This window comes from Pseudochaenichthys georgianus, chromosome 6, assembly GCF_902827115.2.
Source record: "Pseudochaenichthys georgianus chromosome 6, fPseGeo1.2, whole genome shotgun sequence".
In the NCBI taxonomy this organism is placed as follows: Eukaryota; Metazoa; Chordata; class Actinopteri; order Perciformes; family Channichthyidae; genus Pseudochaenichthys; species Pseudochaenichthys georgianus.
In genome coordinates this window covers 14,613,138-14,640,437 of record NC_047508.1, presented here as the reverse complement: position 1 = coordinate 14,640,437, position 27,300 = coordinate 14,613,138, and the positions used below count along the sequence as shown (strand labels likewise).

The window sequence follows — 27,300 nt, the reverse complement described above, 5'->3', positions numbered from 1 at the left end:
TTGTCAGTTATTTGCTAAGTCAAGTAACTTTCCAACTTGAGCATAGAGCAGCAAAAGCAGCCTCCACCCACCCACTGCAAAAACAGAACAGTGCTCGAGCCTTTTCACATTCAGACTAGCAGGGAGAATAAATTGTCTGTGCTTTTGATGTTGAGCGTTATCAAGGAGCATCCGTGGTGGAGTCAAACACTTGACAAGTGCATTAGCAATTAAAGTGGTTTGCTTTTTGAATGTTTAGAATAAAAGTCCTATTATTCAAGATAAATTATTTTAGGATTCCAATGGCTGACTCCTTTGTCTCGCAAAACTACGATATTAAAATGTCAAAAGCAATGGTACGTTTGTTCTTCAGGTGAGAAAGAGAATATAGTCCTTAAGAGTTTGAGCAAAACAATCTTAATCACACACACACACAGACACACACACACACACACACACACACACACACACACACACACACACACACACACACACACACACACACACACACACACACACACATAAACACACACCCTCACACACATACGCACAATATGTGCTCCTCACAAACAACTTTGTACTTTTGCGGATGGTAATTTGATTTGTAACTGCTGACTGTCTGATCATTGTAGCTATATTACAAGTTTAAAATGATATCTGTTTTAAAATGCACTGCTTGACTCGTCACAGCTGCTAATGGCTTTTTAATGTCCAGTGTTAGGCAAGTTACTTTCAAAATGTAATATGATATTACAAGCTTTTTATTTTAAAGTGATACATGCTACGGTCCTCTCTGAAGAACCAGCACCTTACCGTGGTAGAGAGGTTTGTGTGCCCTGATGAACCTGGGGGCTGTGTTGTCTGGAACCTTGTGTTCCTGGTAGGGTTTCCCATGGCAAATTGGTCTCAGGCAAGGGGCCAGACTAAGATTGGTTCAAAAGACCTCATGAAAGAAACAAGAACAAGAAGTGAGGATACCCGGCCCGGAGGAAGCCCGGGGTCCCCTTCTGGAGCCAGGCCCAGAAGGAGGACTCGTCGGCGAGCGTCTGGTGGCCGGGCTTGCCACGGAGCCCGGCCGGGCCCAGCCCGAAAAGGCAACGTGGGCAACACCTCCGCTTCTCCGTCCCGCGGGCCCACCACCTACGGGAAACATCGATGGGGTCGGGTGCGCTGCCAGAAGGGTGGCAGTGAAAGCGGAGGGTCTCGACGGACCAGACCCGGGCGACAGAAGATGGTTTTGGGGACGTGGAACGTCACCTCTCTGGGGGGGAAGGAGCCGGAGCTTGTGCGGGAGGTGGAGCGGTACCAGTTGGATCTGGTTGGGCTCACCTCTACGCACAGCGTCGGCTCTGGAACCTTACTTCTGGATAGGGGTTGGACTCTATTCTTCTCCGGAGTTGCTCAAGGTGTGAGGCGCCGGGCGGGTGTGGGGATACTCACAAGTCCCCGGTTAGGTGCTTCGTTGTTGGAGTTTACCCCAGTGGACGAGAGGGTCGCCTCCCTACGCCTGCGGGTTATGGGGGGGAAAACTCTGACTGTTGTGTGTGCTTATGCACCCAACAGCAGTTCAGAGTATTCGGCCTTCTTGGAGACCCTGGAAAGAGTCCTGTATGGGGCTCCTGAAGGGGACTCCTTAGTCTTGCTGGGAGACTTCAACGCACATGTGGGCAATGATGGAGACACTTGGAGGGGCGTGATTGGGAGGAACGGCCCCCCTGATCTGAACCGGAGTGGTGGTTTGTTACTGGACTTCTGTGCTAGTCATGGATTGGCCATAACAAACACCATGTTCGAACATAAGGATGCTCATAAGTGTACGTGGTACCAGAGCACCCTAGGCAGAAGGTCCATGATCGATTTCGTTATCGTATCATCGGACCTGAGGCCGTATGTTTTGGACACTCGGGTAAAGAGAGGGGTGGAGTTGTCAACTGATCACCATCTGGTGGTGAGTTGGGTCGAGTGGCGGGGGAAGCCTCTGGATAGACCTGGTAAGCCCAAACGTGTAGTTCGGGTGAACTGGGAACGTCTGGAGGAGGCCCAAGTTCAGGAGGCCTTCAACTCACACCTCCGGCGGAGCTTTTCGGGCATTCCTGTGGAGGTTGGGGACATTGAACCAGAGTGGTCGGTGTTCAAAGCCTCTATTGCCGAAGCCGCGGTGGGGAGCTGTGGTCTCAAGGTCCTAGGTGCCTCAAGGGGCGGTAACCCTCGAACCTCGTGGTGGACACCGGTGGTCAGGGAAGCCGTCCGACTGAAGAAGGAGGCCTTCAGGGATTTGTTATCCCGGGGGACTCCCGAGGCAGTTGCAAGGTACCGACAGGCCCGAAGGGCAGCAGCCTCATCCGTGGCCGAGGCAAAGCAGCGGGTGTGGGAGAAGTTCGGAGAAGACATGGAGAAGGACTTTCGGGCGGCACCAAAGTTGTTCTGGAAAACTGTCCGACACCTCAGGAGGGGGAAGCAGGGAACCATCCAAGCTGTGTACAGTAAGGATGGGACGTTGTTGACCTCAACTGATGGAGTGTTGGGACATTGGAAGGAACACTTTGAGGAACTCCTGAACCCGACAACTCCGCCCTCTATGTTAGAGGCAGAGCTGGAGTATGACGGGGGATCGACACCAATCTCCCGGGGGGAGGTCACTGAGGTCGTCAAACAACTCCACAGTGGCAAAGCCCCGGGGGTGGATGAGATCCGCCCGGAAATGCTGAAGGCTCTGGGTGTTGAGGGACTGTCATGGTTGACACGTCTCATCAACGTTGCGTGGAAGTCGGAAACAGTACCGAAGGAGTGGCAGACCGGGGTGGTGGTCCCCCTTTTCAAAAAGGGGGATCAGAGGGTGTGTGCCAATTACAGAGGCATCACACTACTCAGCCTCCCCGGGAAAGTTTACTCCAAGGTACTCGAAAGGAGGGTCAGGCCGATTGTCGAACCTCAGATTGAGGAGGAACAATGCGGATTCCGTCCTGGTCGTGGAACGACGGATCAGCTTTTTACTCTCGCAAGGATCCTGGAGGGGGCATGGGAGTACGCTTATCCGGTCTACATGTGTTTTGTAGACTTGGAGAAGGCGTATGACCGGGTTCCCAGGGAGTTACTGTGGGAGTATGGGGTGAGGGGGTCTCTACTCAGGGCCATCCAATCTCTGTACTCCCAAAGCGAGAGCTGTGTCCGGGTCCTCGGCAGTAAGTCGGACCCATTTCCGGTGAGGGTTGGCCTCCGCCAGGGCTGCGCTTTGTCACCAATCCTGTTTGTAATATACATGGATCGGATTTCGAGGCGTAGTCGTGGGGGGGGGGGGGTCTGCAGTTCGGTGGACTAAGGATTGCACCACTGCTTTTTGCAGATGATGTGGTTCTGATGGCTTCATCGGTCTGCGACCTTCAGCACTCACTGGATCGGTTCGCAACCGAGTGTGAAGCGGCTGGGATGAGGATCAGCACCTCCAAATCTGAGGCCATGGTTCTCAGCAGGAAACCGATGGACTGTCCACTCCAAGTAGGGAATGAGTCCTTACCCCAAGTGAAGGAGTTCAAGTATCTCGGGGTCTTGTTCTCGAGTGAGGGAACAATGGAGCGTGAGATGGGCCGGAGAATCGGAGCAGCGGGAGCGGTATTGCAGTCGCTTTACCGCACCGTTGTGACGAAAAGGGAGCTGAGCCAGAAGGCAAAGCTCTCTGTCTACCGGGCCATTTTCGTTCCTACCCTCACCTATGGTCATGAAGGATGGGTCATGAAGGATGGGTCATGACCGAAAGAACGAGATCGCGGATACAAGCGGCCGAGATGGGTTTCCTCCGCCGGGTGGCTGGTGTCTCCCTTAGAGATAAGGTGAGAAGTTCGGTCATCAGGGAGGGACTCGGAGTTGAGCCGCTCCTCCTTCGCGTCGAAAGAAGCCAGTTGAGGTGGTTCGGGCACCTAGTTAGGATGCCACCTGGGCGCCTCCCTAGGGAGGTGTTCCAGGCACGTCCAGCTGGGAAGAGACCAAGGGGTAGACCTAGGACCAGGTGGAGGGATTATATCTCTTCGCTGGCCTGGGAGCGCCTTGGGATCCCCCAGTCAGAGCTGGTTGATGTCGCCAGGGAAAAGAAAGTTTGGGGCTCTCTGCTGGAACTGCTACCCCCGCGACCCGACCACGGATAAGCGGGAGAAGATGGATGGATGGACATGCTACGGTGGCACTGAAGTGCAAGACACCACAGCATTTCACAAAACACCACAGCATTTCACAAAACACCACAGCATTTCACAAAACGCCACAGCATTTCACAAAACACTACAGCATTTCACAAAACGCCGCAGCATTTCACAAAACGCCACAGCATTTCACAAAACGCCACAGCATTTCACAAAACACTACAGCATTTCACAAAACGCCGCAGCATTTCACAAAACGCCACAGCATTTCACAAAACACAACAGCATTTCAGAAAACGCAACAGCTTTTCAGAAAACACAACAGCATTTCAGAAAACACCACAGCATTTCACATTGGACGGAAAGGGTATTCCTTTAGGGAGAACACTTCTTGTTTGTGATTGGACAGAGCCAGCACTGCTGTGATTGGTTGTTTTTGCTACCAGTCGCTGCATGATTGGCCCAACACATCAGCCGTTAGCTGTTAGCACACACTCAGAGCTCACAGCTCCTCATATCTGTTCAGAAACTGGACAAAAGTTAAACATGTACAAACCACAGACTGTCTATGTCATGGTGAATACAGTCGCTGCTTTATTTATGTCTGTATGACGTTGTTGTGAGTGTGGACGGAGCACTACAGGTTAGTTTAGCCTGATTGATCCGATTCCGATTTACATGGAGATACAGCCCGCCCCCTCTCCAGCGTCTTGTTTGAATGACAGGAGTAAACACAGAATTAATGCTTTATTAATTCATGGTTTTTAAGGGGCTTATCTCCATGTAAATACTATGGTAGACCACCCAATATTCGCATCGCTCTAATCGCTCGAGTTTCACCGCGGCTGACTGTCAGCGGTGTTTGCTCCTGTCAATGCTGTCGTTCAAACAAGAGGCGCTGGAGAGGGGACGGGAAGTATCTCCATGTAAATCCTATGGGAGATACCAACTACAACAAAATGAACATATTTGACCGTGATTTAATTGTAATACACGTTTCAAAGTGATGCCGAAGTAACTACATACTGATAACGGTTAGTAAAAAACATGATTTAACGCTTTGACAAGTCTGCAGACAAGACGGCAGGCGAAAAGCTTTTAAAATGCGTGTTTTCTGAATGGAATCGGACCCATCAGGCTAAACTAACCTGGAGCTGCTCCGTCCACACTCACAACAACGTCAAACAGACATAAATAAAGCAACGACTGTATTCACCATGACACAGACAGTCTGTGGTTTGTAGATGTTTAACTTTTGTCCAGTTTCTGAACAGATATGAGGAGCTGTTAGCTCTGAGTGTGTGCTAACGGCTGATGTGTTGGGACCATACGTTGTGGGACCATGGTTGGGACATATTTCGCTGTCGGGTGTTGACCAATCACGAAGCGTCATTTCTTGACTGGCAGCAAAAACAACCAATCACAGCAGTGCTTCTCTGGCTGGCTCTGTCCAATCACAAACAAGAAGTGTTCTCCCTAAAGGAATACCCTTTCCGTCCAATGTGAAATGCTGTGGCGTTTTCTGAAATGCTGTAGTGTTTTCTGAAATGCTGTGGTGTCTTGCACTTCAGGGCCACCGTACATTTTTTACAATTTCACTGTCTGTGTGGTAGTGCTTCACTGATTCCAAAAATACAGTGGAACTGTTGACATTCTCAAACGAAGAAGGTTAATGTTACTTAATGGCGGGTTATCAAAGAACAGAACCAAAAAAAACAGTGGTGGGCGACATGAATCCATTGTTTCTGTTAAAAAAGCACTGGAATTAAGGCCAAATATATTATTTATATGAAAACAATATTAGAGAAAAACATGTTATCATTCTAACCACCAATTTATGAAAGATTTGAATAACCCCTATTTTATAAGATTTTTCCAATATGTATTTGACAATATTTTTTCACTATTGGGTGCAACATGAAAATGATTGCCCTAGTGTTTGGATGAATGAAGGAATTTCCGTTGCGGCTCAGAATCAGGCCACGAGTGTGCTCTTACTGATTTTATTTCCTGGTGTGATGACAGTTTTCTGGATTTAAATGTCTCTAAAACCCAGGAATTGATCATTGATTTTAAACGTGACAAGGGTGTTCCTAAGGAGTGCATCATACACAATGACAAGGTAGAAATTGTCACATCATACAAATACTTGGGCACCATTTTCGATGACCACCTCAAATTTGATATGAATACTGAATGTAGTGTGAAGCGGGGTCAACAGAGAATGCACCTTCTTCGCAAACTGAACTCTTTCTCAGTCAGGCCTTTCATTCTTTGTCGTTTTTACCAAGCATTCATTGAGAGCCTTATTTGTTTTTCTTTTATCTGCTGGTTCCATAGCCTTACCCTTAAAGACAGGAACAGCCTGAACAGCATTGCTAAAACCTGCTGTAAGATCATCGGGGTGAAACAGAGAGACTTAAATTCCTTCTGAACCAACAGATTATGTGAAAAGCAGAGAGCATTCTGAACTCTCCAGGTCATGTTCTTTCACATGAATTTCGTCTGTTGCCATCAGGGCGTAGATATGCTCTACCTGCTCTAAAGACTAATCGCTTTTCTAAATCATTCATCCATTCTGCACTCAAACTTTTAAATTCTTGAAAAGGCTTTTAACTTGATTATTTATTTATTTATTTATCATTGTGATGCTATGAACTATTTATAGTATAAATTGGAATGATCCACATCTGTGCTCCCGGGTGTATCTGTGTATTTTCTTCCTGTATGCTCCTGCCTGTGTACATGACATAAACTACTGCTCATAACCAATTGCCCCTTGCGGGATTAATAAAGTTGTTGATTGATTGATATAGTAAGGTATCACGGCAGGGTCCGTCACAGTTTGTTTTCATCTGATTTCAATCAAACAAAGTCTTGGCTTTCATAATATTAAACTTGTTTCGGCACATTCAGATGATAAATGCAACTTTGAAGCTTGTAACGGCATAATTACAAGCGGAGAACGGAGTAACTTTACGTCACAGCAGGCATAACAACAGCCGTTTTTTCTCGTGAGTGGTTTCCCCGGGAAACAAACACAATACACACACACGCAAAATTAGACAAACACACACCTATGCACACACACACACACACACACACACACACACACACACACACACACACACACACACACACACACACACACACACACACACACACACACACACACACACACACACACACACAACACACACACACACACACACACACACACACACACACACACACACACACACACACACTCACTTGTGAGCTTCCCCCATACCAGTAATCCAAATGAAAAAATATCTTCCCTCCGTAGTATTTTGATAATTTGCTAATAATCAATCAGATCGATGGATTCCAGAGAAGAGCAAACTCTGAAGGCCTTTTTATCAAAATGATGACTCTGTAACAAACATTATATAATGTGACATATTTCGCTTAATATTTGGAGTACAAAAACAATCCTGATATCATTAGAAAGCTAGGAATCTCCTCTTTCCAACAATGTATACAACTCAAAATGTGTCTTCGGATCAATGCGACTGATTTCGATGGAGCAGGTCACATATATTGTTTCTGAATTTCTTCTATTAACAAAACAAGTACAAATCTCGTCAGAAATATGGGTGAACTCTAATTCTAAAAAAAAAGTATATATTGATGATTTCAGGGTTTTGACTTTTTACCCTGAAGGTTGCCAGCTCAGATTGAAAAGTGGACATTTAATGATAGCAAAGACCATTCCAGTAATTTCTGTTAATTACATCGCCAAGTGAAAGAACATTGTAGATTCCAGGTGCTTTATGTATACCCACTCTAGCTATGGCTGAATAGGACACTGTACTTTCTCCTCTAGCTCCATTAGAAATAATTATCTCCCATCGATCTTCTAAACCCTCTGTGGAGCACTAACACAAGCTTGTACAGTCTCAGACTTCAGCTGTCAGTCAATAGAGTGTGTGTGCGTGAGGATGTGTGGGACCTGCACCTCCTACTGTAGGTCTGTGCAGAACTCTGTTTGACTTTTGACTGCCTGCTACAGTTCCTGTAATTCTATAGGTGGCTTGTCCCAGCGCTGCAGCAGAGCGTTGTCTCCTAGTGGGAGTCAAGGAAAGGTAGAAAAACCCTCTTTGAGCAGGTCAACCACACAGGGCTCTGAAATGGTGAATGCACTGATAACCGGCCACCCGGTATGACTCGAGTCATACCGGGTGGCCCCCATACTGACGGCTTGGTTTTTCACACAGCAGTAGATCTACTGCTGTGTGAAAAACCAAGCCGTCAGTATGGGGGCCACCACAGCGGAAAATTGTGTCCAGTAAAGCGTGCAGGAAGGGGAGAGGATGTGACAGTGAAGGCATGCAATCCTAATGAAAATCTAATCCAGTCAGCTTTCTCCTTAGAAAATCTCAGCAAGCCTATAGCCCAGCTGCCAGCCTCCTATAGCTATCGGAGTGGTGAAAATCACATAATGAGGGGGGCTGAGGCCAGTCTGCATTGGTGTAAATACCATTGTCAGGTGAAAACGTAAAAAAAAACTTTTGATACTCTACCATTCCTTTTTTTCAGTCGTTTGAATCGACCCCGTCTAGACAAGGACGATACGGGTTGTATCTGCATAGTTTATCTTGCGTATAGTCCTTTTGCTCACACAAGGCCGTAACAAAACGATAGAAACGGACCCCGCAAACGATAACGGGTCCCAAGGTGGATAGATCTGCAAACGGAATGCTCTGGGGGGGGGCAAACGGCTCCGTGTGTAAGCCTCTATCTATACGATCATTTTCTGATAACGATGAAATAGCCCCGCCTCCCTCTCCCCACGTCTCCCTCTCCCCACGTCTCCCTCTCCCCACGTCTCCTACTCAGAGATCAGCTGCTGGGCTGTCAGAAGAGGGGGAGGAAAAGAGAGGCTCCGTGTATTATTCTTATATTATTATATAGAGTAGTTATCAATTTGTTTTAAAGCTCAATAAATAACAAAGAAGACCTCTGACCGGCACTTTTCTAATTTTTTTCGGAAGATTTCAACTTTAACGGACATGTTGACCGGCGGAAAAAAATGTTAACGGAAACTCTGCTGCACAGTCCCCTCGTCCCTTGGAAGAGGCAGAGAGGTGGGTGTTTTTCATCTGCTGGTGGACTAAGCGGATAGATTTACAGCAGGAGCACACGCCGTCCACCGCGGAGAATAAACAGAAGGGCAACCATGGCAACCATGCTCCAGGGTCTTCTTCGCTGCTTTTGGTGTATTTTGTGGCGGCAGCAGCGCCACTTACAGGCCCGGCATTATGTACTACAGCGTTTCCAGCGTTTCCAGCGTTTCCAGCGTTTCCAGCGTTTCCAGTGGTCTTGTGTGAACGGACACGTTAAATGAATCAAATGCGTGTGAACGGAAGACTTTTTGGAAAATGCATACGATGCGTAAACGCAAACGTTCCCGTGTAAATGGGGTCTTAGTCACAGCATGTGTGTGAGGGGGCGGATGCCACATCTCTATGGAAGTCACTGCACTCATCTGCCAGGCCTCGGTCAAAGCCGCAGTCTCGTTGTTACCTTCATTACTGTTGCCTCAGCCTTCCCTTGAGTTTCACAGAACGACCAACTTCACCAAAAGCCCTTAAGTGCACTTGGAAATGGCTATCCAAGCACTTACAGTATACATGCGGTTCGCAAGCTCCTTGCCCTTAAACTCTTTGCTTTAATTACTTCAGGTCTGCAGGACACATTTCTGCTTGGATCGCCCAATGCAGGAAGTCAATGAGGCGGTCTCACTATTTTTGGAAGAATATCTTAAGATCAAAGTGTATGCAAACAGCAGGCTAAATGAGTAAAAGAACAACAGCTAGGATTAGAAGCCAACGAGCAGATTATGGTAGTTATGGTGATGATAGGCCATGCCTTCATATGCATGGTGCTGTCACATTAGATGGATTATCGAAGAAAAAACACAAGAAGCTGTGATCAAAGAGATATCTCTGTGATCTCAAAACCTGTCACATCTGTCCTTTGAGCACAACAATGATTCAATCAATCAATCAATCAATGTTTATTTATATAGCCCAATATCACAATGTTACATTTGTCTCAGTGGACTTCACGGTTTGTACAGAATATCAGTATGACAAGCAAGTATACTCCCCAAGCAATAGCCAATGGCTTCTTAATGAGTTACACTCCGCTTAAGCAGGCCTTTTGTCTGTGACATCCGAGCAACTGGAAGGAGTACCTTTGTACATGAGAAGCCTTTCATTAGGAATGAAGAAAGCTCTTTCCTGTGTGAACATATGAATCTGGAATTGAAGAATATAGCAGTTCTATAACATTTCCTGCCCTAAATATTGCATTACAGTAACATCAACGTGGGGATCATTAAGGCACCAATCCAAGTGACTTCAAACTGTTTCACAGAATAGTGAAACCAGTTCATAGAACTATCATGGACAAGGTCCTTAGTGTACGTACCCAATGGCATCCTCCTTGGCTTTTTTTCCACCTCTTCTTCTTCATCATTTAATTCATTTGTAAGCTCAAAGCCATGCAAGTGCCCGCTTTAATATGACAAAAAGCGATAATAATTGTGTCTAAAGGAATTCAACGGAAGTGGCAGCCCTCAATGTCAGTGGCAGGCAAAAGTTGGCCCTCTCCCATTCCCCCACATGCTGATACCCAAAGCAATAAGTGGGAAGAGAATTTACAATTGCCTTGAAGCAACCTGCCTGCGTAGGCACCATTGTAATTATTTGTGTGCTTTGTTCAAATGAGTCCCCCAATTCTGTTTCTTGACAGTAAAGATAAGGGGTCTAAATGGCTACTTTTTTCAAAAGACCCTCTTACCAGGTACAATGCTGGCATAACAACACAGTCAAAACATGTGTGCACACCTACCGATACACACATTGCTTAAAAGAGGATCTCAGTGGCAATTGTACTTCACAACCCTTAAACAATATCTGTCATTCTGTCTCCATCTAGGCAGTAGGTATGGAACTGCATACACCAGGGCAGAAAAAGATAAAAAAAAATTCTCACAGGTCAAAAATGTTTCCCATCTAATGTCTCCTGCAACACTGGAGCTAGTGTAATGTAAGCATGGAGCTAACAGACAGGCAGAGGAAGGGCAAACATTTTATTAGAGATTAGATTTTGTGAATTTCCGGCTGAAGGGAGGAGAAAAGAAACACATTAAGGAGAGGAAGAGGAGAACGGCGGAAAGGAAGGTGATCTGATGAAAAGAGGTAAAGAGACAAAAGAGGCTAAGGGAGTTAGTTGCAGTGATTTCTTGTAAAAGTCAAGAAGACATTCTCAGCTATCAGTTCCGTTTAACAGCAGAGAGGGATTTGATTACTTCAAAGACACTTGCTGAACACGGAGTGAAGTGAAAAAACCCCGGAGTCGTGTTGGGAGAGTCTGAAAAAGTAGGGCTGATGCCTTTAAACAGTCACATCACATGCTCCAAGAATAAAGGGGCTCATCATAGAATTGGGCTTCGCCTGGAGCTTTACAGCCAATGTTAAAGTCAAGGTGATAATACATCGTGTATGATTATCCAGGTTTAACACTGTACGTATCATTCTTACTTTCATATTTGCGACAAAGGAGCAGCATTTTTATCTTCCCCTTCTTCTAAGACTAACCTTGAGATCCGTTCCAGATAAACCGGAAAAAGACACGTTCAAAACAAGTGTCAACATAGAATTATTATGTGGAGGATTTAACAATCACAGTGGATTAGGAAGTGATAAATGAGAAGCTTTATAAAGTGCAGCGGTCAGCAAAAGCACTTGGGTGTCTGTGCATAAAGAATACAGCCAAAACAGCATCCATGATTAATCAGAGGGATACAAGCCGCCACCACTAAGTAATCTTCAATTCTGTTAGCTATCTTTGCAAAATAATTAGTCTGTATACACAAATTCACATACAGTGAGCTGCAAATGAAATCCAGCACCTGAATCAACACCTTGCTATCACAGTCTCAACAGACACTTAGTATGGTAAGCATCATACCTAGGTTATATATCGGTGCTTATGTGCTGGACTGCATTACACTTTACAGCTGTTCTTGCTTTCCTGTTTTTTCCAGTGGTTGTTTCACCACTATATCTGTAATAAAAATGTGCTGTGGGTGGTTAATGTAAAACAGATGGGGTAGTCTTCAAAATGTCTTAATTGTAAAGTGCTGTTGTTTGACTAAGTAAGCAGATATTTTGCATGTTAGTACGCCAGAGGTAATCCATAGGGGTAGTGCAAGGTAAGCATCACACACTCTTGTGTTCAGAAGTACAGTCAGACATTTCTAGACCTCATTAAACTCTTAAGTGGCCACCCTGATAAATAAATCAGTGATGAGGACCTCAGAGAGATAAAAAGGTGCTCTTTTAGGTGCTTATCTGAATGTGTGTGTAAAGCCTAATTGGGGCTAGGTCCTGTTGAAAGCTGGCGGTGTTGTTTCCTCCTGAGGTATTACAGCACAGTTGATAACTGTTTGTATTTTTGAATGTTCCTCCCCAGTGCTCCATGTGGTTTGATAAGTGAAAGTAAATACATGACAAGGGAAAAACAGAGGCCGTTTCATTTGCTTCTTTCTCTGAATGCAAACAAGAATTCAATTCTATAAATGTCATTATACTTCTCATGGAAACAGCTATGTTTTGCTAAAGCAAGACTCATCTAGATGCTGAAACGCTCACCTACCAATACACTCATGAAAAATAGATCAAGTGCAGCTTGAAGAAATCTCCATCACCCTCTTTTGACCCTGTGGCTACAATTGACAATACAGCCAGTGATGAAAAGCTATTCAGTGAGGTATACTAAGTGGCTCTTTTTCATGACTCACCAACGAGCTACAATGCATCTATTACCTTAACCAAATAAAAGTGCATCACACCAACAGTGGAGCACTACTCACTGCAAGGCTAATGCAACTCACAACATCTTCGCTATCATGGACGAAAACTACTACAAATTGGACCCCGCAGTACCAGCTCTTTTACATGAATACTCCCACTGTGCTGCTGGCGGCTTCACACACCCTGCAGCAATAGAGAGGAGTCATTGCAATCACGCTGAAAAAAAAAAGAACGAGTTCATCTTGCCAAACATAGGCTCGAGCTTGTGTGTGTGTGCGTGTGCGTGTGTGAGACAAAAAAAGAGACTTCAGTATTTAGTGAAACATTATGTTTAAACCATACCCTGAAGAAATCAGCGATATTCCCCGGTAAATAATGATTTTATAGCTCTTTTTTATCAAAACCTGTATATTCCGTCAGACAGCTGCCATTTTGGTCATTTTCAGTAGTCACATGATCCGAAAAACTAGGTTGTGACGTCATCTATGCGTTCACTTTGTAAACACACAAACAGCTCATTCGACGAAAACATGGCGGAGTATTCAAGTTCGGACTCATCAGCCGAGGAAGAAGTTTTGAGCAATGTGGAGAGATTGGATGGATTCAGCCATACAGCCAAGTCAGGAGAACCGTCAGGAATTCAGGGACAGTGACGATGAGGGTGAACAGCACGGTGATCTTGCTGGAGACGATCCCTTTACTCGTGCAATTGATTTCGGGGGGGCGAGTAGGGAGACCTATACATGAGTGGTGTACTTGCGATCGGTGTGTAGCCATGGACAATCCTCTTATGAACATATGTTGTCATGAGCTTGAAGAGCTTGAAAATAAACTGTTCACAGACGACTTGGATTGCATATGTTTACACAGGGAATTCGACACTGTGGTGTTAGAAAAAGCTGTATTGAGAACAGCACAGTCAAAGTGTCCGTTCAAAATAATTTACGTTTAGCGCAATACCGCATCAGTTGCGCAACTTGCGCCACTCACAGTATGTGACAGACAAAAGAGTATGTGACAGACAAGAATAGTCAATTCTAATGTCTAACACGTAATGTGGAGAAAGAGATGTCCTGTATGGGTTGATTGTGCGTTGATCTGTTGGTAATGCATCGGGGTTCCGGTGGGCATGTAAACAAATGCATAGCGCTATACTTTGCGGCTTCACCCGGTTGCATAGCGACGCTTATTGTTTAGGTGTCTTTTAATAAGCAGGTAGTCATATCATTCGCTAGAACTAGCTGGATCTGATCGATATGGACATAAACGCGAGTAAAGTCTAATCTGGCGGGAGAGAGAGATCAGCTGCTGCTGACGAGTCGACACGCAGCTCTGCATGATCACCTGCGCGGAACAAAACACACACTTCAGGTTAGAATATCACACATAGCTATTTTTATTACCTCTCAAACTACCTAAACTAGTTATAGATATGTTTAGTTTTACTGTCGGGTCACTCATTACTGGATCCGCGAGCTGCATGATACTGATAGGCTGTCAGGAAAGGGAGAGAGCGCTCCGTTTATTATTCCCGTGTTATTGTAAATTACTCTACACTTTTGAATAGTTAATCTACTATGATTAGTTTGTTTAATATCGAATCATATCAATTTGTTTTAAAGCACAATAAATAACAAAGAAGACCTTTGACCTGCATTTTTCTCATTTTGTCCGGAAGATTTAAACTTTAACGGTCATGTTGACCAGCGAAAAAATATTCTAACGGGAACTCTGGCACATACGTCAATTTGTCCTCGACACCAAATGCATAGTTCACGTCACTTCCGGTAGAATAAGTCATGTGACTCGTCAAAATGGTGCCGCCCACAGGGTTGATGTTATTTCGGTAATTAATCTGCTTAAAATCACTGATAACGTCATCGGATTAAAAAAAAAAAAAAAGACTGGCAGAGACTGGTCTCTTTTATCGGATGATAATTATTTAAAAATGCGTGTCATGAGGATTGCCTTCCTTTAATGATGACAGGAGGCACAGCAGCCCTCTGTCTGATGGACAGATGTGTTCATGACCACTTCTATATTTACTTTTAATTAATTCACAGTGCGGTATAATGAGACAATAACAGGCTACCGATGCGGACACACACACACACATATATTTATATAAATATATACAATTTCAGAATCAAACAAGTGAGAGCACTCTCATAATAACGTAACACAATCAGAGACTGGATATATCGCCCCCCTCTCTCTGGTCGCTGAAATGGGGAATTGAAATGACGGGCCAAAAGTTGTATCTACAAGTATTAAAAGTAAGCATAGGACACCAAACCAAATGAAACCCGTCTGTCCGCCGCATCTACGCACTGTACAACACACACACCTACACACTGTACCACACACACACACACACCCATCAGTGTCTCCTCGGTTATAGCTCCTCCAGAGAGCCTCCTCGACGCTCGATCCTCGGTCCTCGATATGCATTTATAGAAATGAGATGTCCTTCATAATGGCGAGCTGAAATTAATTTCCGGGTCACTACCGGAGGACCGAGGAGTTGAAGAGGGGACATTTGAGTATTGAGAAACCTCTCTAGAAAGTGAGAGACGAGGGGTGGGGACTAGGCCTGTCACGATAATTAATTTTGTTGGACGATACATTTTCCCGGAAATTATTGCGATGAACGATAATATTGCCGGCACCGTTGTAAGACCATTTTAGACCACTGCCATAATGATAATATATAATAATAATTCAAGTACATCTTTTCAAACAGAACTTTTTATTGAACATCCAGCATTGCAAATGAAATGTGAAATAATATTCAAATATATAAATTATATATAATAAATTAAATTATAAAGAATTAATTAAATAACACACAACCAAAACAATCAATTAAATAGACTCTCATATATATATATATATATATATATATATATATCTCTCCATCTCCAGCTGCCGTGTTTGCTCCCAGCTGGGAAAACAGAATGGGGTGGTTGTGTTTCAGATGCAGTTTAAGGTTGGTCGTATTGCTAGCTTTTGTTGCTACCTTTTTAAAACAACTGCGACACACCGCCCGGCTCATTCAAGTCCGTAGGTTCGCCTCGTTGATTTGGCTTGAATCCAAAATATTCCCACACCGGAAATGTGGTATTAGGTTTTGCAACCAATTCCATTTAACTTCAAATTCCCCTCGAGTAAATCACACGTTGTCCCCTGCTTGTCTCTATATCAGGGGTGCCCAACCAGTCGATCGCGAGATGTGTCTAAAAATAGAACAACATTATTCAGTTGTTTCGTTAATGTCCTATAACATAATCTTCCTGTGCCAGAATAATGCACTTGGACGCATCAAAGCTTTGTGATTGACGTGACCCAGTCGGGGCGTGGCTGGTGGGCAGTGGGCAGTTCGCTGATGTTGTCCGTGTCAACAGGATTGACAGTCCGCACACACACAAGACCGCAATTATGGCAGAAGCAAAAAAGCCCAAAATATATAATTTTCACTCCGAGTGGGAGGATTATTATTTTTTTGTTTATTCCAATTCAAAGTCCATCCGTCTCATCTGCAATGCGAGCGTGGCTTTACCGAAGAAGGGTAATTTAGAGCGGCATTTCAAAACGGTGCTCAAACGCTACGAGACGGTGTGAATACATAATTATAAGTTTGTGAATGTTTCATTCATAATAAGTTGTGAATTTTAAGAGATGAGATTGTTTCATTTAATATTTTTGTTTCCCGTGGGAACACATTCCCGTTGCACGTTTTTGTTTACTTCCGGTATGTATTTTCCACCCTCCGCGGACTGGCCATCTGGAGAATCACAGAACAGCCGGTCGTCAAGGGCCGGCTTGATTCGCTGTCGGCCGTCACCGCCCTTAACTTTTTATGTTTTTAAATGGCATCATTGAAGTTGCACCGACAGAGGTCCGCCCCGTTGACAATTCACTAAAATTATTGTCACATCCTTATGTTAGCAAACACGCATGTAAACGGCAATTTATCGAGCTCAGAAAAGTTATCGAGTCCATTTTTATTTATCGTACGATAAGTCAATGTATTGATTATCGCGACAGGCCTAGTGGGGACCATGTATCGCTTCCTCACACACACTTTAGGTTTTGTATGAGGGGATAGCGTTTTTTTATAACGCGACATAGTTGCTTTTTCTGTCAGTTGCTGTCCCTACCTGGGTATCTATATTTCACCTCTCTTATCTTTGTGCTTGTTCATATGATGTCTGACCAGAAAATTGACAAGAGGAGAACAAACCGAGATGAAAGCAACTGAAGGGACAGCATCACATTGTACTGCCGTGTCCTTCACACATGGTTACTGAGGCCTTTTGTGTGTGTATGTGTTTCTCTTCACTGCTTTCTCCTCCCACTAAAACTCATCAGCACTCACACATAAGCCATTAATCCACTCTCCTAGGATTCAGGGTTTTTGCCTCTTTTTTCACTTGGCACATTTCACGAATACACCAAACCAATGTCCATTTGCGTTTCGCATAATTAGGCCACTTATATCGAATACAAGCAGATTCTAATGGAGCGCTAAGGGGACATATTTACTTTAATTACTACTCTCACTATCTCTATCTCTCATCCTCCCTTCGCTTCATCCTGCTCTCACATCCACTCCTTTTACTCAGGAGAGCAGGCTGGCAACGTCAAGGGAGAGAAGATTGAGGAAGAGTGTGTTTCCCTCTAAGGTCACACCCTCCCACGGCGGAGTTAAGATAGTGTTTGACCTTACAGCCCATTACAACGGAGTACTGCTCATCCACAGTCACAGGGGAACAAATGGATAAATATAAAAACGGTGTGTTTCAGACTCTTCCATTAAAAGAAAAGGGGCACAAGTGTGTTTGTACATATCCTTCCGTGTCCAAACGTGTGTGTTGGTGTGCATGCATGCGTGTATTTGTTCACTAACAGGATGCTTTTAGAGTACGATGTTATCTATCAATAATCGCTGACTCACAAAAAAATATAAAAAATCCAAAGAGACCTGTAGCACCACAGATTGTGGTTGGCAGTGTGCTTTCACACAGGAAATAGCAAAGATAAGTAGAATGTGAAGGAGCCCAAAACCTCAAAGCCCTGCACTAGAAAGCCTATTTGCCAGTCGATTGTTGGACCGGGAGTAACACAAGTGTACATTCAAACAGCGATGTCTACAGTAGATTGGTATTGAACTGCTCTCACTTGAGCAATTTCATGTTTCTTTTTATTCTGAGTGTTATTGTTTCTCTGTAGGCTGGTAAAATTGCCAACCTCTCTACAATTTCGCTAAACTCTAACCCTTTTTTCCGTCTGCTTGAACATGGGAGCGGAAACACCAGTGAGCATTTAGAGAGGAGAAGCACGGGGCAGCCAGGAAGGTTAGGGAAGACACCGTTAAGAGAAGAAATAAATCATCCAGCCTTAATGACTGGAAATTCCTCATTAGTGTAGCCTTTGTACCCTGTCATACTGTTGCTCCTTAACCATTGTGTCTATACAGATAGCCCTCGGTAACAGAGGGGTGGCAGGTTCACACACAGATAGCTTCTTCTGAGAAACAAGAGGTAAACTGAAGGTCGGCCGGCTTTGAAAGGATCATTCATAACTCCAGTGACAGAAATGACATGGCTCCATCTGCACACAGAGCGGACGCCACAGGAAAGTGTGCCCTTCATTATATGATTTAACAAGAAAAAACATGTGCTTCGCGTCGGGCCGAACCACGCCCCTTAGCTGTGATATAATGAGCATATACCATGGCCTGTCGTGAGCTATTGCTTAATTATAAAACAGACCAGTCAAATCAAGCAATCTGATTGGTTCTTAGCCATGATATACTGAGCGTATACCACTGGTAGAATTGTAAGTTACTTTTCACAACAAGTCAGTATCCCTCCGCGTCTGAGAAAAACAGTATACCGTTGGGCTGAAAAGCAAACTAAACTGGAACAAGAACGCAGCGGAGAAGCGGGGCAGAAACCCTCCTTTTTACGCAGCGGTCCAGACATAGACATCAAACGGCAAAACATATTCAGTGTGCAGTTCCTTTGGCATTATGGCAGGGATATCTAGATACTTTCCAAGGTTTTACATAATGAATTGTGCTACTTTTAAAGCAAGCAACGATGTTTTCAAATCTGTAATCAAAGAGTTCCGCAAAAACACTATCGAATCAGATTGCTTGATTTGACTTGTCAGTTTTATAAATATATTTAGGCCTACATTTCTTCCGTTACGAACCAAACTTACAAAGCATAAGATGGAAACATTTCAGATTAACTTCGACCTCCGGGGGGGTCTAACGGCCCGTCCACACTACAACGTCGACAGCGTCGACAACTCCAATCTGCCCATTCACTTTGAATGAGGTGACGTCATGTTGCCTCGCTTTTTCGCCGAACTGAATTGTGGGTAGCATAGCGGTCCGTCTCCGCCGGAGACGCCGGAGTAGCCAGCGCCAGCCAATCAAATCCCGTTTCTGAAAATCTGACAGCTCAAGCCGTAGCCAATCAAACCGCGTCTAAGCTGGGAGAGATATCCCGCTGTTCATTTCTATATTTCAAAAAAAGTTGGAGGAGAAACTAATTATCGCTGTAGCAAATCACCCGGTTTTGTATGACCAGACCCTCTTCACCTACCGGGACAAACCGGAGGAACCAGGCATGGAGGGAGGTGGCAGAGACAGTGGGTGAAACTGGTAGGTTTTCGCCTGTTTGGGGAGTTTATATATATATTGCTCCCATAAAATCCCCGGGGTTTTTTGCTTTGTATGTCGGGGGCGGAAGATTCATGTGATTGGTTGTTGGTCGTGTTGCTTGAATAAAATCCCCAAGCTACAGACACGCCCAGCTCCAAGCTTTTTTTGAAGCTGTAGTGTGGACGCTCCGTTACAATGGAGGAGTGGATTGAGGAGTGCCTATCTACAGAAAAAAAGCACCTAAACGACGACATGCAGAGCTACGTGAAGAGCAGGTAGACCAACTGGAAAAGTAGGCCTACCACCATTCAAAAGCTTTCTGATGCGGGTCTTGAAACAAAGCAGAGAAAGTATGACCGTTACGGTACGTCCACACAGCAGCTTTTCAAAAATCTTGAAAATCTTGGAGCTGCGCGTGTCTGACAGCTTGGGGATTTTTTGCGAGCAATGCGACCAACAACCAATCACATGAATCTCCCGCCCCCGACATACAAAGCAAAAAACCCCGGGGATTTTATGCGAGCAATATATAAACTCCCCAAACAGGCGAAAACCTACCAGTTTCACCCACTGTCTCTGCCACCTCCCTCCATGCCTGGTTCCTCCGGTTTGTATCCCGTTAATAGTTCTGGTCGTAAAGAACCGGGTGATTTGCTACCGTAATTTCTCGTTTGGAATATGAGGAAATGAACTGCGGTCTGGTTCTCCCTGCTTACACGCGGTTTGATTGGCTAGCGCTTCTACTGTCAGATTTGCATAAACGTGTTTGATTGGCGTGTTTGCTCAACTTTGGAATCCTGGAAATCCTGGACATCCTGGAAATCTTCGCTTCGCTCCCCCACAATGCAGTTCGGCGAAAAGCGAGGCAAAGTGACGTCATCCCCATTCAAAGTCAATGGGCAGGGAAGCGTTGGAAGCGGTGGAAGATTCTTCTGAAGCTGCTGTGTGGACGTACTGTTAGTGGCCACACAGGTGCGAAAGCTCTCTCCAGAGCTACTGGAAGCCAAATCTCGGGGACCAGAGAAAGTGGAGCAATATTCTCACCACGCCAAGCAACAGCCTAGAACAACCTCAACCTATACAAGTAACCACGTAAGCCATGCTACTGATGCTGGACAGTTTTTCAGAGGGTGCACAATAAACGGCAACATACAAATGAATGTAAATAAATAGCCAAACAAATAATGGATCAACGCTCTCTGTCTAATATGTTCGCTAGCTGTTAGTGTTGTTGCATAGCAACCACCTCGCACTATGTTTCGTGCAGAAGGCAACGGAAGGACTATTTTATTTTGAACATCATTATTTACTAATAAAAACTATTTAAATTAGAGTGTGTATTTTTCTTTCATATTGCCACACTTGGTAACCGTTTTATAAAAGCAATAGCTCACTTAAGGCCGTGATATATGCTCATTATATCACAGCTGTCGTGAGCTATTGCTTAATTAGAAAATGCCTCAACATTGAGATATAATCGAGATTAAAAGAGCGCAGCATTCCTCTCAATATAATTTGCGTGTGTGCCTGTTAATTTCTCCCTGTTGCTGCTCTCCTGAATAATAAATGGTCCTTGACATAGGCTACCAAGAATAGCCGTGTCCTCTCTTTTGATAATTCTAGATCAATGGGCTGCCTCCAGGACGGAGAGAGGATGAGACAAAAGAGGAGAGTCAGAGAGGATAAAAGTATAAAGCGTGGCTGTCTGTGTCAGGCATCTCCGGTGCAAGTTTGTTTATGCGTCACCACGAAGGTCAGCCCTCTTCACGAGTAACAGAACACCATGGAAACTATTTGCCTCCGGTGCTACACTTGAAAAAAAAAATCTCGGAGACCGTGACCTCCCTCCTCTCTCTCCGTATCTGCCTCTCTCTGTGCCCGTGGAGGCTTAAACAAGACTCTTTATAGCCCGTTGGTCACCGCGCCTATAAATGTCTGTGACAGCAAATCTTACCGCAGACACGCCCAGGTAGCAGCCCATAATTTAAATTGTGAGTATAACTGTCATACTGGAGAGGAAGTGATAGAAGGAAACACAGAACAATTATTTAATGAAAGAAAATTATGTTTTTGAGGAGATAATTGAGGGATTAAAGGTTGGCAAATCACATTAATTTGTTAAAATAACAAGGGTGGATGTAGGTGGGTGGTGAAACAAAGCAAAAGATGAAAGGAGGGGGCAAACATAAAAGACAGATAAAGAGGAGGGAAGACAAAACTCTTCACACCTGCACCTCCCAGCTGTGCTTATTCTGAATCATTGCTCCACCCGGAGAGACTGCTTAGCGTTTCATTTGGAAAACAGGGATTTATTGCCAGGGAGGGGGCTGCTACTGCCGTGATGCTCATATGTGGGGGGGGGGGGGGGGGAGTATTGCGGTTTATTGCAAAGAGGAACTTGGCTCCTTACCTGAGCATCCATAAATAAGAGTAACCTCGTTCGATCCCACACACCATAATACTGTGAGATTGGACGTTCCAGTCATTCTGAAACAGGGGGGTGGGGGTAACAAGCTGACTGGAAAACAAATGTTTTTAGTGGTGTTTCCAGTGGTGTTAATGGGCTTTTTTCACCTAATGGATCCATCTACTTGTGGGGGATATTCAAACATATTTACAGCTACCGCTTGGGGTGGGACAGCCTGATGATAAAGATTTCCCCATAGAGCTGGGTCAGCATGCATCAGCCTGCCACAAGTACAGGCCAAAAGACAGCCAGCACCATACATCTCACCTGCCACAGATCTGGCACTGTCTTTGAGGGTATGACTTTATTTATTTAACGAATGCAAAGTCCTTGAGTCAAACACGAGGATAATTTATTTGTAGACTTTTGAGAGGGCAAGCTTTAATGATGGGCTCTATTACCGGATGTCCCAATAAGCACAGGAAGAGTTTGGGCTTCTGCTCCACCCTTATTAATTTGAAGGTTAGGTAACTGTTCAGTGGGATCTGATGTTTGTTGGGGACAAGCATTTTGTAGGAAGTGACGTTGTTTTGCAATTGGAAGGTTGTGGGTTCGATCCCCTGCTGTCAACATGTTAATTTATCCTTGGGAAATACTTAATGCTTAAATTGCTCCTAATGGCATGGCCAATGGTGTGTAAATGTTAGCTTCTTTGAGTAGATGGCACCTTGCATGGCAGTCCCTGCGTCTCTATGAATAGGTGAATGATGACTTATGGAGGAAAAAGTGCTTTGAGGAGCGGCAATGACTGGATTAAGCACTTTATAAATACAGTCAATCTAACGTTCTTGGACTCAAATTACTTTTCCCAAGCAGGTTGGGTAGTAAGGGCTGCTGGTGTTTGTATCTAAAGGTTATCAATTGTTGGGTGGGCCAGAGACCCCGTAGAGGGAAGACCATTTTTTAACAAACATAATTTGTACGCAGATTATGAATTGTGTACTAATTGATGCCATTAGAACTAATGATATTCAAAGAATGATAATTCTCTTTTTGGAAAACCAAGCCTGGTACAATTGTCATCAGATTATCTTAATTAAACTTATTTAGAGTATAGCTTCCTTAAATACTGCAAATGCTAGCAGCAGCAATAACAGTTGGTTGGTTTGGCCCAATCATATCAAAGTTTATATTTGCCCAAATTAACTTGTTTTGGAGGAATGGACACCTACTTATAATTTTATTTGCAGAAATGGTATGCTCTTTTTAATGATGCACAACATGTTTAGTTTGTTGTAGGTAGAGTACCAGGGAACCAACTGTGAGAGTCATCAGTTAAGATAGAATACAAGCGGTAGGTGGATTTAAGATGTCTTCATGGATTGATATATCAAAGGAATATTTTATATTTGAACTTTTTGAGGATATTTTAAGTAAGAGCGATTTTGCTGGAAATGTGGGGAGGTTCTGTTGGATAGAACAGGGAGCCGGAGGGGAAGGGGGGTTGCAGTAACTTTTGTGTTTAAATTAGTGTGTTTTATTCCTGATCGTCCACATCAAAGTGCTAGAGACGAAATGCAGAACAAAAGTCTGAGTGTACAACGTAGTGATAGTGAATGAATTTAGTCAATGGGGGGGAAAAGCCTTCCCATCGTGTGTGTATGGGCGGTGCGCAGTGTGCTTGTGTTCAAGAGGGGGCAGATCCTAATCAATACAACGGAGAGCTAAATTATTTATTTTGTAGGCACTATTAGCCTGAATCATGACCGTCTCAGATCAGAAGATCGAAATACAACGTGGAAATGAGCCGATGGCTTATCCAATTAAAAATGAATAATACACAACAGAAAGTGTGCACTAAGCCTACACAGGTCAAACACGAAATACCAAATGAGCCGTGGTGCCGGCTGCCTTTCAACACATCCTGCTGGAGAAAGAGAGGATAACAAAGAAGAGAGAGAAGCAGCACAACAACACAGAGTTTCCCAAATGAGCTGTTTGCCTGCCACGCTTCGGGGCTCTCCCATTGTTGCTCTGTTCAGAACAATCTCAGCCTGGTTATTTCAAAAATTAGCTGCCACTTAAACTTTTGCAGCTTGCCACATGACACTGTCATCAAGTGACTATAAGGTGATGACTTAAATGCATAATTTGCACTGACTCCTTGAAGGAAATATGTGGGGTTTTGTTATTGTCAACTGTCAAGCCAGCTGAGAAAAGCATCCCTTCAGCGTGTTTCATGTTTGCCCAAGGGCACTTGAACTCAGCGATATTATCCACGCCTGTAAAAGTGCACACATGAAGTGTTAAGAGATGTCACATCAAATTGAGCAGCCTTGATGGTGCCCTTCTAAATAGCAATCTAAAGACGACTGGCAGACACAGCTGTTCAGAGTTACCTCTCTCTCACTCCCTTCCCTCGCATATTAAAGTCAGATCAAACGGGCGAGTGCCTCTAACACAGTGGGAATTAAGGCTTTATTAAATATCCCTATAGAGAATCCGCGTCTACGGGGAGCAATAGACTGAGGGAAATAGAGAGGCGCCACAAATAACACAGTAGAGCGGCCAAGTTCTCTGTGACACCCTCCTCTCCTCTCCTCTCCTCCCCTCCGCTTGCTACACACACACACACACACACACACACACACACACACACACACACACACACACACACACACACACACACACACACACACACACACACACACACACACACACACACACACACACACACACACACACACACACACACACACACACACACACACACACACACGAGCCCAAAGAAACGCTCAAGTTGGTGGCTGAGCGGAATATAGATGCGACTGGAGACAAGAGCCGGAGCCGTGATTTGCACATAGACATAAGATAAACCCTCTTTCTCTCTCCCTCTGCCTCTCCCTTTTTTTTCTCCACCATCCCTTCATTCTCTCTTTCTGAAAAAAATGTTTTAAGGCATTCCTAAAGTGAGCGTTCACTGCAGATCGCCAAACCCGACCCCCTCTGCCCCCCAAACTCTGTGCCACCGATGACAGCCGTGCGCACACAGAGAAGACTAAACACGCTGATAAACTTAGCTCGGCACAGCACATAAAGATCTGTGCAGGTGTCTAATATGTTGCTGTATGCGGTCTGCGGACTCGGAACAAACTTGTCAAGGCTTGCTGTGTGCGTCAAGAGTAGCCCGAGCGAGCGAGAGCAGGCAGATGCCCAAAAAACAAAAAGACGAATCTGCGTTTGGGTGAAACTGTCCATAAACCCAACACTTTTACACCCACACACATGTGTTCTGTCTTACCTGAGGGACGAGGAAAGCCAAGAGGATGCGGACTCCAATCTCCATGGTGTTTTTTTTTGTTATGTTCTCGCGGTGTGAAACAGAAAACAGATTCAAGACAGGGTGATGTAGGCTGGGTCAGCTCTGCTCATAATTCCACTGTCCAAGCGCCGGAGAGAGAGGAAAGCCTTTCGCCGTGAGCCTCCAGCTGCCAACTTCCCCAAAACACAACTGCAGTCTGATCAGCAAAGCATTGGATAGTGGTTCCGAGACCACAGCCAATAGATTTATGAGTAGAGAGACCGGGGGGGGGGGGGGGGAGGAGTTGAGACGGAGGGAGAGGGGAGTGGTGGTACTGGGGTTGAGGATGGAGCTCTATCTAAGTGGAGGGTCATCATCACTAATTTTGTTTGTGATGTAGCCCATGAGGCTGTTCGACGATGCATCATCCTGGGTCGTTTGTTTTCCCCTCATCAGACAGCTTTATAGCACTTATTCTAGCATCTATTATCCTGCCCCCCTTTTAAAGGTTGATTTACGGCTCCCAGCGTCATGTATTCAAGCCTCTATTAAATACATCCTGTACAATGAGTGCGCACAATGCAGAGAGAGAAACAAAACGTTGGTAATCATTTTAGAGTTGTGCAACATTACAATAAAATTACAGTAAAAATGTAACGGCGTGACAGATATTGACAGGACCACGGATTGCAACATTCATAAACAGTGGATTTTATTTTGTCATCACTGTTTTTACATCCTCCCATGCTCTTTAATTAATTTGTGTAAGGAATTGCATTTGGTTGTTTGTCAGATGGAGCGTTTCCGCTTTCCTTCTTTCCTATATCTGGACTGCACTTCATCTAAATTCTACCTGCAGGATTTTATGGTCTTACATTACATGACTAGGGCTGCAACGATTACTTTCATTATCAATTAGTCTCCCAAGATAGGCTCCATTTATCACTTAATTGTTTGGCCTATAAAATGTCAGGAATCTTGTAAAAGTAAAATAAAAGGTAAAAAATAAAGGTCCCATGACATGGCCATTTCTACTGATCATAATTCCATTGTTGAGAGTAGTAATACAAATGCCACTTCAATCTCTAGTAGTAATACAAATGCCACTTCAATCTCATTAGTATGCAGAAAAAGTGACAGGTCGCCCCGCCCCTTTTCGACCGGAAGTCCCGCCTTATTTGACCGGAAGTCCTGCCTTTTTATTTTTATTTTGGAACCGGAAGTCCCGCCTCGTTCGACCGGAAGTCCCGCCTCGTTCGACCGGATGTCCCGCCCCCGCTTCCGGCGGATGTCCCGCCCCCGCTTCCGGTTTTCAAAATAAAAAAAAAAATAAATTAAAAAAATGAGAAAAATAAAATGCCGTTGTTTTCAATCAATTAATATGCCTAGGATATATGTCCCGCCTCCTTACCACTTCCTGTGTGGTTAATCCTGTATACAGTATCGAATGTAACTTACAAATACTTGCAAATAACATGAAATTAATCAAAAGTAAGGCATCTTAAAAACATATATTTAAACCTCTCTGTTTTTGCAAACAGGACATGACAGGACATGAGGGGAGAGAACAATTGGTGGAGGAGGAGGAACACACACACACACACACACACACACACACTTTCCCCGCCCCTCACCCTCTCCCTCTGTCTAAATAAAAAGCCATCGTCTTTAGTCACTCTTAAATATTTTTCAAGTCGAGAGAAAATGGCCAAGAGACGTCTTGATATGAATTTAATCAGCGAGACACCGGTGACAACTTACAGCCATCCGTTGGGTGCTCCAATCAAGAAACGAATGCAGTTTGTATGCCGGGTTCAGACGCCTACAGCCGAAGAACTTCACGAAGAATGGATTCTAAAAAATGGCGATGTTTGGGGTTATATATTCAACTATATGGCTAATGAACTGCATTTCTACAATCTGAAGAATGGAGAAACGTATGGACCCCGTAGTGTTAA

The 27,300-nt window shown here is 44.4% G+C and overlaps 1 protein-coding gene across 1 annotated transcript in view; it reads right to left on the bottom strand.

Moving 5' to 3' along the window:
* The window catches only part of cdh13 (cadherin 13, H-cadherin (heart)), a 480,217-nt gene extending 454,655 nt beyond the window's left edge, over window positions 1–25,562 (bottom strand). Inside the window, exon 1 of the mRNA XM_071203466.1 lies at window positions 25,343–25,562. Within this exon, the coding sequence (XP_071059567.1) occupies window positions 25,343–25,387 (45 nt within the window). The 5' untranslated portion in view covers window positions 25,388–25,562. The remainder of the gene's footprint in view (window positions 1–25,342) is intronic.
* Window positions 25,563–27,300: the final 1,738 nt, after the last annotated feature.